This window comes from Lissotriton vulgaris, chromosome 5 (assembly GCF_964263255.1).
Source record: "Lissotriton vulgaris chromosome 5, aLisVul1.2, whole genome shotgun sequence".
Taxonomy (NCBI): domain Eukaryota; kingdom Metazoa; phylum Chordata; class Amphibia; order Caudata; family Salamandridae; genus Lissotriton; species Lissotriton vulgaris.
The window spans coordinates 1,135,989,297-1,136,009,216 of NC_141693.1; the positions used below are offsets into that span (position 1 = coordinate 1,135,989,297).

General features: G+C 48.0%; 1 protein-coding gene across 11 annotated transcripts in view; it reads right to left on the bottom strand.

The window, feature by feature from the left end:
• Window positions 1–19,920, bottom strand: part of CCDC186 (coiled-coil domain containing 186) — a 662,916-nt gene that overhangs the window by 310,516 nt on the left and 332,480 nt on the right. For all 11 annotated transcript variants that reach the window (XM_086922872.1, XM_086922870.1, XM_086922871.1 and 8 more), the window contains exon 10: window positions 5,543–5,685. In XM_086922872.1, coding sequence (XP_086778998.1) covers window positions 5,543–5,685 — 143 coding nt within the window. The remainder of the gene's footprint in view (window positions 1–5,542; window positions 5,686–19,920) is intronic.

Genomic DNA, 19,920 nt, shown 5'->3' on the forward strand with positions numbered 1-19,920 from the left:
GATCTTCACAATTAAGGAACAACATCATTTTGTTTCATACATTGTCATGGGGTGGGAGAAGTTTAACCATTTCACTGTATGACACCGATGGTTAGATGTCAAATTGTATATCTATGGTGAAGGCATAATAGAAGCAAAATATACAAATTGTTACAAAAATGATAATGGCACGGCCAAAACATAACTAAGAAGGCTAATCTGCAGGATCGTAAAGATGAGCCTTTAAAACCTTTAGGGGAAAGAAAATACAGCGTGCTATTAAAGGCCAAGAAAATGTCAGATATTTCTTATTCCCGAATTCTAAAGTAGGAGGTTGCTGAGCAGCAAGATCATAGTATGTTTTGTTATTCGTTCTGCGATAGTCTTATGGCTAGCTCATTTAAGGATCAGCCTATTTATAGCAGAAGGTATGTTTGCAAGGAATAGCTCTAACAACGTTAACTCAACAAACCCTAACTTTGACCAAGGTAACATGAAGCAAGAAGTTTGGATGAAGGTCTGATGTCTCAGATTGGAAAAAAAACAAAGGTCAACGTTTTAAGGATGATACAGAAACAAAGTATGCTATCCAGACGTGGGCTCTGAACACTTTTAGAACCGATTTGGTCAGTGTGCAGAATTATTTGTTTAATGTCTGCTTAAACAACAAATGCAAACAATCACCATGAGATCTTTAGTGTTATGGTCCCCATCTTTAACCTCTTCCATGCTGATGACAGCCCCCGGCTGTCATGCATCACGGTGCTCGTGTGCTGATGACGGCCCCCGGCCGTCATGCATCACGGTGCTCGTGTGCTGATGACGGCCCCCGGCCGTCATGCATCACGGTGCTCGTGTGCTGATGACGGCCCCCGGCCGTCATGCATCACGGTGCTCGTGTGCTGATGACGGGCCTCGGCCGTCATGCATCACGGTGCTCGTGTGCTGATGACGGCCCCCGGCCGTCATGCATCACGGTGCTCGTGTGCTGATGACGGCCCCCTGCCGTCATACATCACGGTGCTCGTGTGCTGATGATGGTCCCCGGCCGTCATGAACCCGCCCACTCAATAAAAGTGCCGCACAGGCGCAGAATCGCGGCCGCGCCCAAGTGGTTAAAAGGGAGAAAATGACAAAGCTTTGACTTGAACATTCTAGAAAAGGTGGAGCAGAAACATTATTATTTCAAGATTGTCAAACAAGTTTGGTAACGGCTGCTTTTCATTAAGCAATTAGGCTGACACACAAAGTCACTGCAGGCCGGGGCCTCAATAGAATGCAAATAGGCATTCTATTAGATTAGGTTTGGGGACTGCTTTAAGTAAAAATGGTCCTATTTGGATTAAGAAGGGGACAGCTGTTTACTTTACTGGCAGTTTGAGAAAGGCTGGGTCTGGGAATGCATATAGCCATTCAATCCAGTGCCTTCATCCTCGGCAGAAAATTGAGAATGGCCACTGAATCTACTAGTCTGTTTGTTCCCTCGATTACATAAAGGGTGGAGGAGAAGTGGAGGAGAAGTGTGGCTCAACGGTTAGAGGCGGCAGACCCGGAGGCAGAGGTCGGCCCGGGACCAGGGTTCAATTCCCGACGCGGCCGTGTGCAGGACCAATTTCAGTGGGCCCGATAAATCTCGCCTCGGTGCCACTCTAACCAAGAGTGGTGTGGTTCACTGGTTATGCTCAGACGTGAGTCCCTTGCTCACTTTATCACTGGATATAAGCAAGCCAGGCTGAAGATGGCTGGAATGCCAGAAACCGGTCCTCGGAAGCTTGTTTCCGGTCCAGGGAAGACATGGCTTGGCACTTCAGGCTGGACTGTTCCCATGAGGCACAGGGTCAGACTGATTTGCATATAGCCATGTCTGAACTTGGGTGGCAGAGTGGGCTAAAGAACGGTGATGGATTAAACCCAGATCTTTTGACTGGGTGTGAGTGTGAGTGTTTGATTGGTTCAGATGCTCCGTCCATCACCACCCCCTTTTGTACTGGTTAGAGGCGGCAGACCCGGAAGCAGAGGTGGACCCGGGACCAGGGTTCGATTTCCGACGCGGCAGGGTCTTGGGCCATGGTCAGCGGACTCGAAAATTCTCGCCTCGGTGCCTACTCCAACCATGGGTCCCACTCAGCAAATCTGGTCAATAGCTTGCTTAATCTCCACTAACGGTCCCATCAGCGCCGGGGATGCTTGTCTTCACCTTGGAGATGCCCAGGAGGGACCATCTCACAGGGAAAGCCAGGATGGGTTCCCCAGCGGTATACAGCGCTGGGACGCCCCTTTGCTGAGGCAGCTGTGCGCTTTACAAGTATACGACATTTAACATTTAACATTAAACCATGGGGTCCCACGCTGCAACTCTGGGCAATAGTTTGCTTAATCTCCACTCCGGCCCAATCACCGCCGGGGATGCCTGGCTGCACCTTGGGGATGCCCAGTAAAGGGACCATCTCACAGGGAAAGCCAGGACGGGTTCCCAGTGGGGACGCCTCAGGGTAACCATGCGGTCTATAAATCCAACATTCATTCATTCATTCATTCAAAGTACTCTGGCTTACACACACCTCAAGAGAATGTATCTTTTAAGATGATGTTATACAAGCTCCCTACAATTTAAGATTTCAGGCTTTCAATGCTGATGGTTACAGAGCCATTATAGTTCAGTGAAGTCACACAAGAACTAATGTTTAAAAAAAAAAAAAAAAAAAGAAGTTAACCAGTTCTACTTTAGTAAACTAACTGTAACTTGCGCCAAGTCATACACCACTAATGACTTCACATATTACATCACTGAAAATACTATCCAATGAGTGTGACAGTATGCTATAGGCTCTGTGGACTGAAATGATTCAACAAGTTCTTTGTGAAGCCAATTTTCTATCACCACTCAAGCAGTAATTGGCATAACATTTTGTAACATACAGGACATATAGCATATCTGTACGCTCACCCATATTTAGTGAATATTATCTTTTTTAATATCAGATTTTTTAATTTTTGAAAACTTTAACCACACAGATGTTTTCTTTTCTAACTGTTATACAGCTGCTTAAGAAACCAAATGGCTCTATAGGCATTAATGGGATCAGCAACTTAAAAAGCCTTGTATTCCCTCTGAAAAAATGGATGTTTTTTGTTACTTTAATGGGATGTGCATGTTAAACACCTCATCTGACTCACAATTTTGTGTCAACATCTTCACATCTATGCATTAGCTACTGATAAGGTACGTACAGCCAGGCCCTATGGACGACTATTTGTAGTTTAATATTCACTGTCACGTACGCATAATGATTTTAAAGATCTTCGATCAGAAATTCAAACACCTGTCCAGGGCTGGCACTTAAACATGTAATTTCTTGCTCTTCATGTTGCTGACCTAGATCTGTTTTAGATTCAACGCCATCTACATTTGCGGTCAAAAGGTCAGACATTTCTCACTCAGTTTTGGTAGGTAAAAGTCACCTGCTTGGGGGTTCTCCTACACACACTCTTAAGTTTATCTCTTTCAGGAGAGGACTGAAAACCGGTATGTTTGTCTAACACTTTCTAAGCAGACCTCATTTCTATTTTGTTGTTTTGGTAGTTTTTACAGGAGCTAGAAAAGATAATCACTGTGATGCATGCAACAAATGGCTACAATCATTAACAGGACAGTTCGGAGTGAGGTCCGTAGAACTACAGCAAATGAAAGCAATACCACTATGCAACCTTCTCCAACTAGTTTGCTGAGCTTTTCACAAACGACTTACATTACAAAATATATTAAGTACACCACAAACACGGTTTAAATCAAACGTTAAAAACCTATACTATACAGAGGCATCAGCCAATATGTATATAAGGAATAAGATGCTCAAAAAACAACTAGCGTTCTAAGATAAAGGTGAATTAACATAGCTAAAAGACCACAGTTTAAGAACACACAAGAAATAGAGAATCACAGATGTTCTATCTTTCTGAATCATAATAAAAAAAGATGTAAAGCAGAGTAAGCAATCACAAAACATCTTTAATAGCTGTGACAATTAATTCGAATCCATCAGCAAACTGAATTGTAGATACTTTGGTTTTACAAAAAAAAATCCTTTCAACGAGAAAGTTTGAGGATACAATTGACCCAAGATCTAGAAAATATAGATCGCTCCATTCACCAATCATCAAAAGATTTACATAGTTATGAGAAGAATGACAAACAGTAATTCATTCACAACTTAACTAGAATCACCATGGATTAGTATTTCATTCAAGGCAATCTCTTATGCCTTTAAGAACGTGATTGCCATTAGGTCTGACACATTATTTTTTTTTTACTAAGAATTAAAACAAGCTTTGGCAAACCCAATATCTTTAGCTTTGCCAATTGTAGTTGATCACAACTATAGGCTTTGCCAAAGACGGTTGATGGATATAAACTTTGCTGGCATCATCAGTAAAGTCAACAGTGGTGAACGGTCATACTGATAGAGTGTTTGCTATAATTTCAAGATGGTCAGCTTGATGCATCAAGCCACATCTTGTCACGCCTCATCATGACCAACTTGAAATTTTAACAAATACACTTTCAAGCAGGCGGGCCACTGCTATTGGCTTTGCCAATGCGGGCACATTCTAAAAGCTACCTTCACTGACAAAGCCAATAGCGACAGCCATTATGGAGTGGGACGGGGTGGAAGAGAAAGTCGGGAGAAAATAGAGAACTGTGAAGAGGGCAGAGAGGGCATGCGACACAAAGCCACAGGAGTGCTCAGTGTTGAACAATTGAGGGAGAGGTGGGAAGAAAGAGATGGGGTAGTTGGAAGGGTAGGAAAAAGCACAAGCATCTTCAATGTGCATAAATAGCGGTAGGAAGGAGCAGTATATGCGCACCCCCATGGAGTGCTAAATAAGCAAAAAAGAACAAAAATTAAAACTCTTTTCATTGATGTCAACAGTGCTTAGCTACAATGCATGCTATCTAAATGGAGGATAAAGGAGAACTGTTTCAGGTGCAGCAATTCAAAAAACAGTAAATAATTTAGTCTGACAAGAAAGCCACACAATCATTAGTAAGGGGCTGACCAACAGCCCACACTGTGCACTATTGTATGAAATGCGGTCAGTGACAGCCTGCTGAAGCTGCCTGTAGCGAGACTGCAAAAAGGTTTGAAGATGCTATAAGAGTCTTGTACTGTATGCTTGGGAAAAACCTGGTTTCAGTTCTAAGAAGCCATAACCTACTTAAAGTAATTAGGTTATGAATGACTTAATCAGATCTCATGAATCTTTCAAAACCTCCAATTTAATTTTTATAGATCAAATATTGTAAATCACATTTGTACAAATACTATTAACGGTGCAATGGGCATTGATTAACACTTTGGATTATCCATAGAGCTGACCGTTTTAATCACAATTGCTTTCCTCAGTGCTTGTTGGAGTTAAATTCTACAACATCCATAACAAACACGTAACAAACATGTTTAGGGGAAATAACATACTCTGGGAGAAAGACATAATTTTCCACTTACATATTCTACTGAAACACAAAACAAGACCTTAGGTAACATATGCCAGGTGTTTCTACCTTTGATGCTGTTCTTGTAGCTGTTCTACAATCTTGACCTGGTCTAGTAAATTCTGAATTTCAGCCTTTTGTCTGTTAATAATCTCCTTGTACTTTGAGAGTTCATCTTCCGTTCTCAGCCTTTCAGCCTCAAGACACTTCACCTAAAAGGAAAAAAAAGAACACCGAGTTAACAGCGGTACTGGGGCATGTTTGACAATGACTTCACGCCTGCAGATTTAATAGCCTCTTACGTTTTCTGTAATTATTCAATAAACGGGTCTCGAAACGCAGCATTATTAGTTAACAGTTTTCAACGACGACCATCATTCTCACGAGGAAGTGCGACATGCAGTAATCTCTCATGCCATCTCCTATATGCTTTGATGATGCTACAACGCATTACAGGCCTTAACAAGTTAACATTGTCTGTATTTGTTCGCAATAAGCCTTAAAATGAGGCCTTAAAATTAACGTCTTTACTTAGCACGCAAACTTACAGCCAATAATCTGTGCCGTTCCTACCTTCTTTACCCTAGCACCAAGAAGATTATGGTGAATGTGCGCTCTATAAATTGGTTATAACATAACATAACAAAGTAAAAGTGAGTTGATGGGACTGATACATCCCCGTACACAGCATTTATGTATAGACTTCTTGTACATGAAACTCAAGTGAGGGGATCAGAAATGCAAAAAAATGCTTGAAACAAAAAAGTCTCAAGGAATTCAGTGGAAGGGTAAATTGCAACTACAATATTGGGTGAAGCCATATTTTAGAGCTGTATTAAATGTTAATATACATTTATAGTATCTGATATCAATTTTGCGCTAGAAATCTTTATTTTTATCTGTCAAGTATGAATCTGCGCAGTCTATAGACCTAGACTGTGTTAGACCCAATTATTGTACAGCTTTCTTCCAACAATTCAACTGGCCTGATTCGTGTGCAGTAATAGGCAAAAACCAGTAAACATCTGTTAGGATAGACAACTCCGCTGCATGATGACGGACATACACCCCTGACCATAGTACCACAGCTGCATGGATTTCTGGTACATGCTACTGATTTCTGATCATGGGAGTAAGCAAATCGTGAGTGTGCGCCATGACCTAGGCCCTGTCTCCTTGTAATGAGGTATTGGGAGGGGCGCACCAAGTGCTATACTCATAAGAGTAGTGTGCTACTGTCATTACCTGGAGTTAAGTGAGACTAGCTCAGTTGTGAACGCATACCAGTTTTGTGTTTAGTAGTGATTGATTGTGTTAACAGGCATTTTTACCTGTGTCATTAGAATGGTGCCTACAGCCCACTCGTAAAGTTCCAAAGCTTTGTACTTAAATCACACTTGGCCTACATGGTGAATGTGTGTAGCACCAGACAGCATGTGATACTTGTGTGTGCATGCTGGGATGTCTGTGTTGATGTGCATAGCACACAGCATGAAGGCTGATAGGTTCCATTTTGGAAGCCCAGGGTCCGGAAAGACTAGTGTATGAGAGGACTGCAACCCCCATACAGGAGATGTGGATTGCGGACATTCCTGAAGGATGGGGTGGGAACATGGACATTAAAGGACGGGTCAATAGAGCATTCTCTGTGCACATTAAATGTCTTTTTGATTCCAGAAAAAGTTACTGTTCAGTGGGGCCTGGGCTCAATGTCCGTGATCTGGTGAGTCTGATGAACAAGTTACTTATTTTTGGTGATACCTATCTGGTAGAGACTATCTTGCCACAGATTCCTCATCTTGGAATATTCCCCAGGCGTCAGACTGGATCCGGGAAATCTTGATCAGTATCCCTGTGCGCTAGACTGTGGTATTGAACAACGGCTCTGCGTCTGCAACGCCGGATGTGGAGTGTGCGTTGTATTCGTGACTATTTCCGAGTCAGAAGCACAGAGCCATGTTAGACAGCTGATCAGCCAGTTTGCATATTCTAAGGGTCTACAAGGACCTTTTTAGGTAGAAAAGTCCAGTTTGCAAACTGAGAAAGATGGGGGAGGGACAGTAAGGAACCTGTGGTAGAGTCTCTTCCAGATCGAATATGCTACTTACCAGTATGCATCTGTTCTTGGCATGTAGGGCTGCTGACATTTATATCTGTGCATAGATCGCCGCCTAGTGTTGGGTCCGGATGATTGCACATTGTTGTCCTGGAAGAATCTTCGAAGTATCACGAGATAGGTGGCTCCTACCCTGGACTACTGCGCGCATGGGCATCCTCTCCATCCTCAGATTGTTTTTCGCCATTGTGGCAGAGATGGAGTGTAATACAGTGAGTGATGTCCATGCTAGATAGTAATTCTGAATGCTACAGCTGCTACAGGCGCCGGGGAGGAGGGTGGGCGATATGAATGTCAGCAGCCCTACATGCCAAAACAGATGCATACTGGTAAGTAGCATATTCGGTTCGAGGCATGAGGGCTGCTGAATTCATATCTGTGCATAGATTACATAGCAGTCCCCCCTGTTAGCGGTGGCTGCCCGTGCCAACTGCAGCAGTCTGAAAAAGAGTTTTGAGAACAGCCTGTCCTACAGCTGCCTGCTGTTTAGAATGCACATCTACGCAGTAGTGTTTCGTAAATGTATGTGTGGTGGACCAAGTGGCTGCCTTACATATCTCTTCTAAAGGAATATTCCCCAGGAAAGCCATGGACGCTCCTAACTTACGTGTAAGAGTGTGCTCGTGGTGGAATGGTTAGTGTGCGTTTAGCCTTAGCATAGCAAATATGTATACATTTAACAATCCACCTGGCTATCCCTGCTTTGGAAATGGGGTTGCCTTTGTGTTGTGGAGAAAAGGCAACGAAAAGCTGTTTTGTTTTTCTGAAATCCTTTGTTCTGTCTATATAGTTCATTAGAGCCCTTTTGACATCTAACGTGTGTATGGATCTCTCTGCAACATTTTCCGGATTGGGAAAGAAAACTGGCAGTTCTATGATCTGGTTCATGTGGAACTGCGAAATCACTTTAGGCATAAATGTAGGGTTGGTGCGTAATACCACCCTATTTGCGTGGACCTGGATGAATTGCTCTTGGATGGTTAGTGCCTGGAGTTCACTAACTCTCCTCAGTGAGGTAATGGCCACTAGGAAAGCAACTTTCCAAGTCAGAAATTGAATCTCACAAGAGTGTAGAGGTTCAAAAGGTGGTCCCATTAATCTGGTGAGGACCACATTCAGGTTCCAGACTGGTGATGGTGGGTGTCTGGGAGGAATCACTCTTTTAAGTCCCTCCAGAAAAGCTTGAATGGCAGGCACTTTGAATAAGGAGAGGTGCTGCCTGTTTTGAAGATAGGCTGCTATGGCGGATAAATGTATGCGAATGGAACTGTACGCTAGATTACATCTGTATAAATGCAACAAATGACAGATGATGTTTTGAATAGATGCATCCAGTGGGTTAATGTCATTGTTGGTACAATATATGACAAACCTTTTCCATTTAGCCGCATATCATGCTCTGGTTGTGGGCCGTCTTGCCTCCTTGATGATATTCATACATTCCGGCGGCAAGTTGAGGTAGCCAAATTCTAGGACTTCAGGAGCCAGATCGCCAGGTTGAGCTGTGGCAGATCTGGATGCTGAATGTCTCCATGGCTCTGCGTCAAAAGCCTAGGTGTGAGGCGTAGCCGTTGATGCGGTACCACGTATAGTTCCAGAAACGTGGTGTACCATGGTTGGCGTGCCCACATTGGAGCAACCAGGATGAGGGTCATCGAGTGTTGCCGTAGTTTGCGTGCCACCAGCGATATTAAAGGTGCTGGGGGAAAAGAGTACGCAAATTTGCCTGACCAGTTCATCCATATCGCATTGCCTTGCGACTGTGGGTGTGGGAACCTGCTTGCGAAGCTTTGGCATTTTGCGTTTTCCCTTGTGGCGAACAGGTCTATCTGTGGATGACCCCATTGCTGGAAGTACGGTTGGAGTACTGATGGATGTATCTCCCACTCGTGCATCTGGTGGCTGTGTCTGCTGTGCATCTGGTTGTCTTTGCCCCGGAGGTGTTCCACCATGAGGAAGATGTTCCTCTGAATGGCCCACTTCCACATGCTCTGAGCCAGATGAGACAACTGTGGAGAGTGCCTTCCTCCCTGCTTCTGTATGTAGTACATGGCAGTCATGTTGTCCGTCCAGATCAACACGACCTTGTTGCACAAGTGTACCTTGAAAGCTTTCATCGCCATGAAGATTGCCATCAGTTCCAGAAGGTTGATGTGCATCTTCTTTTGCTGTTCTGTCCATAGTCCCTGCACTGTGTAGTGGAGTACATGAGCTCCCCATCCCTGGAGAGATGCGTCCGCCGTCAGTACAATTTGTGGAACAGGCTCTTGGAACGGTCGGCCCTTGCAAAGGTTTTGTGGGTTCCACCAATGCAGAGAGTCGAATGCCCGACCGCTTACCAACACTAGGTCCTTTAACTCTCCTTGAGCCCGATTTCATTGACGTGCTAAGCACTCCTGAAGCGGACGCATATGTAGCCTCGCGTGCGGGACTATGAAAATGCAGGAGGCCATCATGCCTATCAACTACATGAACACTTTCGCTGGAAGCGAGCGTTGAAGTCTGAATTTTTGTATCAGCAATTGCATGCTGTTTATTCTCACTGAATTTGGCTGTGCTTTGGCTGCCAGAGTGTCTATCGTCGCACCCAGGTACTGTCGTACGTGGGCGGGCTGAAGGTGTGACTTCGGGTAATTCAGTGAGAATCCCAGACTGTGAAGAAGATGAATGGTGTGGGACATGTGGCAGGCACACTGCTGGGCCGACTTTGCTTGAATAAACCAGTCGTCCAGAAACGGGTAGATATGTATGTGCTGTATCCTGAGGTGTGCTGCAACTGTTGCAAGGCACTTTGTGAACACCCTGGGTGCCGTCGTTACTCCGAAAGGGAGTACTTTGAACTGATAATGTTGATGTTGAATAGTGAACATGAGATACTGTCTGTGTAACGGGTGTATGGGTATATGGAAATACGCATCTTTTAGATCCAGCGTTGCGAGGAAGTCTCCCTGACTGAGTAACGGCAGAACCTGTTGCAAGGTGAGCATATGAAAATGCTCTGACAGAATGTAACTGTTTAGAGGTGTGTGCGTGGGGGTGTGGCGGACCGGAATACCAAGCGCGGAGGCCGTATATAGTGGGCAATGTTTGATTTATTTCGGTACTTCTGTTCACAACAGGGTGTTTATCGAGTGTCAATGTTCCACAAATTAAAGGCACAGCTCCTCGGGTGGAAGAAGGGTCCTGGTTCGGTAACGTTTTCAGCGGGCTCTCCGGGTCTTCTAATCTTGGGGATGTCCTCGGAGGTACCGGGAGGAAAAACAAAGAAAAGAAAGGAGCCGTTAGTCCTGCCGGACTTCTCTTGTTGGATCCCTATTACCAGCACCGGGGAGTGTGAGGGGTATGAAGTCGAAAGTGAGGAGGGGACGGTAGGGTCGGGGTAGGTACAGACACAAGTCGGATATCGAGAATCAGTAGGGGTGTTGGGTGGTGGGACGTGAGGGTTCGAGGGTTTATTTACAAAGTGGAGGAGTGCTTCACAATATTTACACAGTGCTACGGGTGACGACGTGAGCCTAAAGGGGTTTGAACTATACAGAAGGAATTATTTACACTGCACCTAACGTGCTATCGGAGTGGTTCCGTTTCACTCACCCGCTCCGCCGCAACTCTCCAAGTTGAGTTGCGGCCGCTCCCCAGCAACCTCCGGTGGACTCCACCAATCTTCGGACCAGTCTTCTTCCTCTTCGGTGTCCTCTCCTTCGCCGCTCCGGTCGGGGTCTCCTGCCACAAGCTCAATCCGACGCTGGACTGTTTCCTGGTTCCGGTCTTTCTAGTGTCCGGATCACGTGAGGGGGAGGTACTTCCGGGGTCGGGAGGTAGTGCTTCCGTGTTTTCGCCGTTCCGGATTGGGTCCTGGAACAGAGGACAGAGGGTTGGACATTTGGTGGGTTGGGCTGTTACTATGGACGCTCTGGCTGGGTTCTCTGTCGTACGCGAAGGACTGCTGTAACGTGGCGCAAGACGGGTATGTGAGGACGCCGTATCACATCCCCTTCCCCTAGCTGTCTTTCTAGTACGGGTTTGGGTCATGGGATATCGGGAGAGGTAATCGGCATTGCCTTGTTCGGTCCCTTTACGGTGCAATGTCCGAAATCTGTATGGTTGTAGGGCTAAGAACCAACGGAGGACCCGATCATTATGTCCTTTATTACGGGCCATCCACTCCAAAGGGGCGTGGTCAGTATAGATGATAAACTCTCTCCCTTCCAGATAATACCTTAGGCTTTCCACCGCCCACTTAATGGCCAATGCCTCTTTCTCAACGACAGCATAACTGGTTTCACGGGGATACAGTTTACGGCTCAGGTACAATATGGGGTTCTCGTTCCCATGTTCGTCTTTCTGTGAAAGGACTGCCCCTAGACCCTGGTCTGAGGCGTCTGTCTGCAGGAGGAAGGTCCGTGAATAATCCGGACTGACCAATACAGGTTTGGAGGTTAAGGCTGCTTTGAGTTGTGAGAAGGCTAACAGTAGAACATGAGTGGGATTCTTTAGGAGGGTTTCTGTTTTGGCGGACTTCTTTAAGAGGTCAGTGAGGGGGGCTGCGGTCTGGGAAAAGTTGGGTATAAACCTACGGTAATAACCTAGTAGGCCTAGGAAAGCCCGGAGGTCCTTTCGTGACTGGGGGAATGGAATGGACTGAATGGCCTCAACCTTCTTGGCCTGTGGACGTATCACACCCTCACCTAAGAGGTAACCCAAGTACTTCACCGATGTAGCCGCTAGAGTGGTCTTTGCAGGATTGATGGTGAACCCAAAAGAGCCCAATGACCCAACAACTTTACCGAGATGATCGAGGTGTTCTGCCCAGCTATTGCTATAGATAACAATATCGTCGAGGTAGGCCCCGGCATACCCTGAATGTGGTCTTAATACATGGTTCATCGCCCTTTGAAAGGTGGCTGGTGCCCCGTGTAACCCAAATGGTAACACTGTGAATTGGAATAAGCCGTCTGGGGTGGAAAAGGCAGTTTTCTTTCGGTCCTGTGCTCTTAGTGGGATCTGCCAGTAGCCTTTGCAGAGGTCTAATGTGGATATGTATCGGGCTTTCCCTATGCTTTCGACCATCTCATCGACCCGTGGAAGGGGATAGGTGTCGAAGGTTGATATCTTGTTTACCTCTCGGAAATCTATGCAAAACCTGACGGACCCGTCAGGTTTAGGCACTAGAACTATGGGGGAATTCCATTCACTGATGGAAGGCTCAATGATCCCCATACCCAGCATCTGTTCGGTTTCTTGTCTTATCACGTTCCTACGGGCTTCAGGGACCCTGTAGGGTCGTAGTCTTACGATCTTTCCGGGTTCTGTGTGTATGCTGTGTTCTGTGATAGTAGTGTGACCTGGTGAGGAGGAAAACACTCTCTGTAAGGGTTGTAATGCCTCTCGGAGACTCCGTCTCTGCTCTCTGGTCATCTCGGGGTCGAAACACGTTTCAAATGAGAGAGGGGTTGGTATATCAGTGGTGGCTAGGACGGGTCGGGGTCCCTCCCATTTTTTTAGAAGGTTGATATGGTACACCTGTGTGGTGCCTCGAGTAGGGTCGAGTTCCACTTCGTAGGTGACGGGAGTCACTTGGCGAAGAATCACATAGGGTCCTTGCCATTGCCCTAATAGTTTGTGGTCAGATGACGGCCTCATCAGTAGAACTAGATCCCCATTGTTAAAGGAGCGGGGCTTGGTACCCTTATCATATTGCCGTTTCTGGCTGGCTTGTGCGTTCTCCATATTCTGGCGGACAATATCGCGCAGCTGGGAGAGATGGGTTTTTAGGTTTTCGACATATTCTGGCAGGGGTCGGGTTCTATCAGGTTCGGCTTCCCACGCTTCTTGGGCCATGTCAAGTAGGGTGCGGGGTGGTCGACCGTACAGCAATTCATATGGAGAATATCCTGTGCTACTCTGAGTTTTGCAGCGTATGGCAAACAAGGCCAACGGCAACATCTCCTCCCACCTCTTTGCCTCCAAGGCCAACATTTTCTTCAGAGTCAACTTAAGGGTAGCGTTGTATCGCTCTACCAGCCCGTCTGTCTGGGGGTGGTAGGCGGAAGTGCGAATCTGCTTTATGCCTAGGTTTGAACACACTTGTTTCATTAGGGATGAAACGAATGGGGTGCCTTGATCCGTAAGGATCTCCCTGGGAAACCCTACTCTCGAAAATATGGAGATGAGGGCTTTAGCTATGGTCTGTGTCGTAGGTTGACGTAAGGGCACTGCCTCAGGGAAGCGGGTGGCGTAGTCCACCAAAACCAGGGCATATCGGCAGCCACTGCGGGAGGGGAGTAGGGGGCCTATGATGTCCATTCCCACCCGGCTGAAGGGAATGTCAATGAGGGGTAGAGGGAGTAAGGGAGCCCTGGGAGGACGGTATCTGCTGTTCCTCTGACATACCGGGCACTCTCTACAATATTGTCTGACTTGTTGATGTACTCCCGGCCAATAAAACTTCTCCAGGATGGACAGACTGGTTTTTTCATCGCTGAAGTGACCCCCTAGGAGATGGCTGTGGGCAAGGAAGAGTACCTTCTCTCTAAAGGGTCCGGGGATCAATAGCTGGGGCGGTTGGTTTGGGTTCCCTTTTCTATACAGTAGTCCGTTCTTTTTAAAAAAATAGGGACATACGTGAAGGGGGTCTTCCTGATCTAAGGCCCTTCCCCAGGCCTCTTGCAGGATAGGATCTTCTTGTTGTGACGCCCGGAATTCCCTATCCGTTTGCCAGGGATGGATATCAGGAACCACCGGGTAGGCGGTGGTGTGGTTTCGCTTCTCTTTTCTCTTCTGGTTACGGGATTTCCGGGTTCTGGTAGGACATTCAGCAAGCGGTTGTTCCCTAGAAAAGGGTGCTTCTTCCCACCATTGGTTCAGGGAGTCTGTAGTGTCCTGCACTAGTTTAGGAAGGCCAGCATAGTCACTCCCTAAGATCACTTGCTCAGGAAGGTTCGGTATCAGACCCACAGTGAGCTCAGTTCCGGGATCAGCTGGGTGCCGTACTCGCACTTGGGTGGTTGGGTACTTTTTAGTGTCTCCGTGTACACACTGGATGGCGACCATGCCTGTGGGTGGTTTCGGTGGGGTTGGTAGGTCCTGGGGACGTAGAACACTCTGACGACAGCCCGTGTCAGCCAGAGCCATGAGGCGATGTCCGTCTACATATACGGGACAGCGGAACGGTGGGGGCGTTTTTCCGGGTGTTGCACACACATAGTTCTGTACCAGGCCTACCTCCATGGGCTCGTCTTTCTGTGGACATACACGCGCTATGTGTCCATAGCCGCCGCAGTTGTAACACTGTGGACCCGGATTGGGTGGTCTGTATACGAGCGGCGGTGGTAGCAGGGGAGGCGGCTCCGCTTTCCGTGGAGGGGGGGGGGTCGGTGGGGTCGGACTGTATTTATATGCGCTCTGTGGGGATGTTCATCTCTGCCTCTGGGTGCTTCTTGGGCTCGACTGTATGCACTCGCGATCTCCACCGCGCTGTCAAGGGTGAGACGTGCGTGTTGTCGTACCCATTTTTGAGTGGCCGGATGTAGGGATGCCAGGAATTGCTCCAAATATACTTTTGCAAGAATATCGTCTTTGGTGGAGGTGTCTGGGCGTAACCAGCGATTGGCGAGATCTTTAATGCGAAAGGACAGGGCCCTAGGGGTTTCTTGTGGCCCTTCCTTGGCTTGGCGCAGCTTCACTCTATAGGTCTCATCATCTATGCCCAGTCTCTTGAGGATACACTTCTTGATGTCATCATAGGGTGTGTTGCCCTGTATATTGGCTTGCTGATACGCCGCTTGGAGGTCTCCGGTCAGTAGCGGTCCCAAATATTGCCCCCATCGATCTGCTGGCCATGAGGCGGCCTGCGCTAGTCTTTCAAAGTTTGTAAAAAAGTAGTCCGGATCGTCGCCAGGAACATACTTTTGTAGGACCACTGATGGTAGGGAGGTTATGGGTCGTTGTTGCTGCTGGCCGAGGACGTCCGTTAGTTTACCCATGGCCTGGTCGTGGGCATCCCCTTGACCCTTGAGGACGTCATGCAGTTGCCCCCTGTCTTCCTCTGCGGTTTTCAAGAACCGCTCCATTAGCTTTCCCAACATCTCTTGGGACTCGGCCATTTTCTGTACGACGGCCTCCATGCTTCCGGATCCCACTTCTGACACCAACTGTGTGCGTGGGGGTGTGGCGGACCGGAATACCAAGCGCGGAGGCCGTATATAGTGGGCAATGTTTGATTTATTTCGGTACTTCTGTTCACAACAGGGTGTTTATCGAGTGTCAATGTTCCACAAATTAAAGGCACAGCTCCTCGGGTGGAAGAAGGGTCCTGGTTCGGTAACGTTTTCAGCGGGCTCTCCGGGTCTTCTAATCTTGGGGATGTCCTCGGAGGTACCGGGAGGAAAAACAAAGAAAAGAAAGGAGCCGTTAGTCCTGCCGGACTTCTCTTGTTGGATCCCTATTACCAGCACCTGGGAGTGTGAGGGGTATGAAGTCGAAAGTGAGGAGGGGACGGTAGGGTCGGGGTAGGTACAGACACAAGTCGGATATCGAGAATCAGTAGGGGTGTTGGGTGGTGGGACGTGAGGGTTCGAGGGTTTATTTACAAAGTGGAGGAGTGCTTCACAATATTTACACAGTGCTACGGGTGACGACGTGAGCCTAAAGGGGTTTGAACTATACAGAAGGAATTATTTACACTGCACCTAACGTGCTATCGGAGTGGTTCCGTTTCACTCACCCGCTCCGCCGCGACTCTCCAAGTTGAGTTGCGGCCGCTCCCCAGCAACCTCCGGTGGACTCCACCAATCTTCGGACCAGTCTTCTTCCTCTTCGGTCGTCCTCTCCTTCGCCGCTCCGGTCGGGGTCTCCTGCCACGAGCTCAATCCGACGCTGGACTGTTTCCTGGTTCCGGTCTTTCTAGTGTCCGGATCACATGAGGGGGAGGTACTTCCGGGGTCGGGAGGTAGTGCTTCCGTGTTTTCGCCGTTCCGGATTGGGTCCTGGAACAGAGGACAGAGGGTTGGACATTTGGTGGGTTGGGCTGTTACTATGGACGCTCTGGCTGGGTTCTCTGTCGTACGCGAAGGACTGCTGTAACGTGGAGCAAGACGGGTATGTGAGGACGCCGTATCACAAGAGGCCTGAGGTCTAGTATAGGTCTGAGCGACCTGTCCTTTTTGGGTATTAGAAAGTAGAGAGAGTACACCCCTGACCCTTGTTCTTCTACAGGCACAAGCTCTATGCCCCCTTTTTGCAGCATGCTGACGACCTCCTGCTGCAATAAGTGTAAGTGCTCTGCGGAGATAGGATGGTGTCTTGGTGGGATGTTGGGTGGAGTGGACATTAATTCCAGACAATACCCGTACTGTACAATGTCTCTCACCCACCTGTCTGTGGTGATAGATTTCCAGACCGGCAGGAACTGTTGTAGTCTCCCCCCGACAGGTGTTATGTGGTCGGGGGCAGTGACAGGGCGTCACTGTTTGGTATTGGCAGAGGATCTGGAACTGTTATTTCCTCTGCCTCTGCCCTTGATGTTGTTTCCCCGATATCCACCACAGTTGTTCTTATTGTAGGTGGATTGTGTACCTGCCTTATTGTATTGTGTTTGTTGCGTTGACTGGCCTCTTGAGGGGCCTGTAGTGTGAGAAGTTGGCCTGATATATGATGCTCACTAGTTCTAGTGATCACCTTGTATCAGTCCACACAACCCTTATGGTGATTGGTTGTAAGTCAACCTTATAGACCAGCTATCCTAATGGTAGCATGGACAAAGCAGTCTTAGGCTAAACTCTTTTGGCATGTGAAGCCAGCTGTTTTACCACATATAACCCCTTGAATACCAAGTGAAAGGACACCACACAGGTTGTAATGAAAATAAACAAGATATTTATTATCTAACAAACACCTCTGAACTCTTTATGAGGTCAGAGGGCTAAGCTTAAGTTGCACGATTTACAATGGTGCCCTAGAGGCACGACAAACCATATACTAAGTAAATGGAATGTGAAAGTCAATCAAAGGAATGGAGCTGTCCAGAGGTTGTAGGATCGCTGGGACCACGCTATACTAACTTGAGGTAAGTACTAGGCGGCCCACGGAGCGCGTTTGCAGAGTGTGAACTCACACGCGAGATGCGTACAAACGTCTATGGACAGTACAGTTTTAAAGAAAAGGTGAGTACGGACGTCCCTGACTAGATAGGACTAAAACGACAGTGGAACTGGACACTAGGAGAGTCAAGCTACCCTTGAGCACCGAAATGCTCGTGTTACCTCACCCACAGGCTGCGGGTGCATAGGTGCCAAGTCGTGTCGGGTTCCGGCGTTGAAGTCTATGGAGCCTGGAGGAAAAGATGCTGCAGGCGGTCAGGAGGAAGATGTCCGGTGTGATCCAAGAGTGGATCAGTGAAGAGAAGAACCTGAAAGCAGAGGGGACAATGTTCAAAGTCACTAGCCAGTGACTGGAGTGGAACCAGGAGTGGAACCAGGTGTCGTTGTCGCGATCAGGTGAAGGCGGACGCTTGTCTCTGCAGCCACGTGGACCCGGTGGTGTCTTCGACGACCAGGATGGAGGCACGAGCTGTCCCACGCAGGCTCTCGCTGTCGGCGGTGTCGTCTCCGGATTCGGGTTCAACAGGCCTTGGCAAAGGCAACCCACGCGGTGAGTGGAAACAGCGTCTGGAGTGGACCAGGAGGGTCCGGGGTGCTCCTCTTTTGGAAGGGAGCAAGGGCCAGTCTGGAGCAACCAGACCAGCAGCAAAGTTGTCAGAGTTCGTCGTCTAGGAGGTCACAAGCCAGCCGGCAAGTGACCAGACAACACGTCGAGCAGCAAACAGGCAGAAGGGCCCCACACAGATCTCGTGGATGCTGGAGGGCTGGTCTTCGATGCAGGAGCTGCTCAGGGTCGGGGCTTCTCAGTCCCCAAAGCACTTGGACGAGGATGCCTCTGAAGTCGTGCTGGAGTGAAGTGCTGCTTCTTTCAAGATGGCCGGTCCCACGTGTCTCGTCGCACCCACGGGTCTCAGCGGTGCTGCAGATGTGGGTAGAGGTCGGAGAGGTCTGGGAGTCCGGGTCTCGTCGGGCTCTGAAGTCTGGATCCTTGCAGGAAGACGACAAAGGGAAGCCGCTGTACGCTGATGGTGCCTGCTTGTGCAGGGTGGACACTCCTTGCCCACAAGGGAGATTTTCTTCAGTCTTCTGTGGAGCAGAACGTCGAAGTCCAGAGTTTCTTCTTGTAGAGTTGATCAGGATAATCTAATTTGGAATGGGACCAGCTCCTACCTTTATCCGGCTAAAGGGGGCTGCACTACGACTAGGTCCCTCCCCTGGGTGGGACCAGGAAGGGGGGTGGTTACAGCCCCTATCCTTTGTCCGGTCTTTCGCCAGCTCTGGGGCTGGAGTGCCCCAGGAACTGGTTTAGACCGGAGTATGCACAGGGACACCTTGTGTGCCCCAGGCATTTCTCATTCCTTTCAGCCCTGTCCTACCTAATACACAAAATCCTGTCTGGGGTGGTGCTAGCACCTCCCAAGGCAGGAAACCCTTTGTCCGAGCCTCCCTCGCTGGAAGGACTCCCAGCAGCAGGAGGTCAGACTTGTGTCTGTGGTGGCAGCATCCATTTTGTGATGCTGAGGCTCGAGTTAACTTTAACCGGGGTTCACAGTTACATACATGTCGTGTCCCTCTAGAAGGGTGGATGCTACCCCCGTCGCCAGAATTGGCGAGGGGGTAGTATTCCAATTCGTATGACACCTTACTCGACATGTTTTGATAATGCTATACCAAAGTTAGCATTTGACCGCGAGGTTCATAATGCACTTAACGAGTATATGGTATAGCGTTATCATGGAACAGCTATTAGGACTTGGTTCCGCAAGCTGCAAACGGGCTCTGCTCATGCCAGAGCACCATCTCACACAATTCCAAGCACTCTGCCTTCAGGATTGATAAGGCCTGCCATAGGAGTGACTGATAGGAATATATGTGTCCATTTTAGGTTTAGATATAGGGAACTATATCTAAAGCAAAGGGTGATTACACCACCTTGCCCCAGCTGTCGTGCAGCCAGTTGTGTCTGTTTAGATGGCCAGCCAGGGGTGGCATAATACATCCTTCAGCCCCTGGTAGGCCCTGGGTACACCTATGCCTGGATACCTAAGGTATGCTGTACCAGGACTGATAAGGTGGCCCAGTACCAATTGGTAAATGCACCTAAGGTACATGGTTGTCAATTTAGAGAGAGAACAGCTAGGCTGTGGGTCTGATTAGTAGGCCCACAGCCAGGGAAAGTCGTAAACCAGTGAAGCAAAAAGCAAAAATTGGGGGTGACCATAGGATTGCAG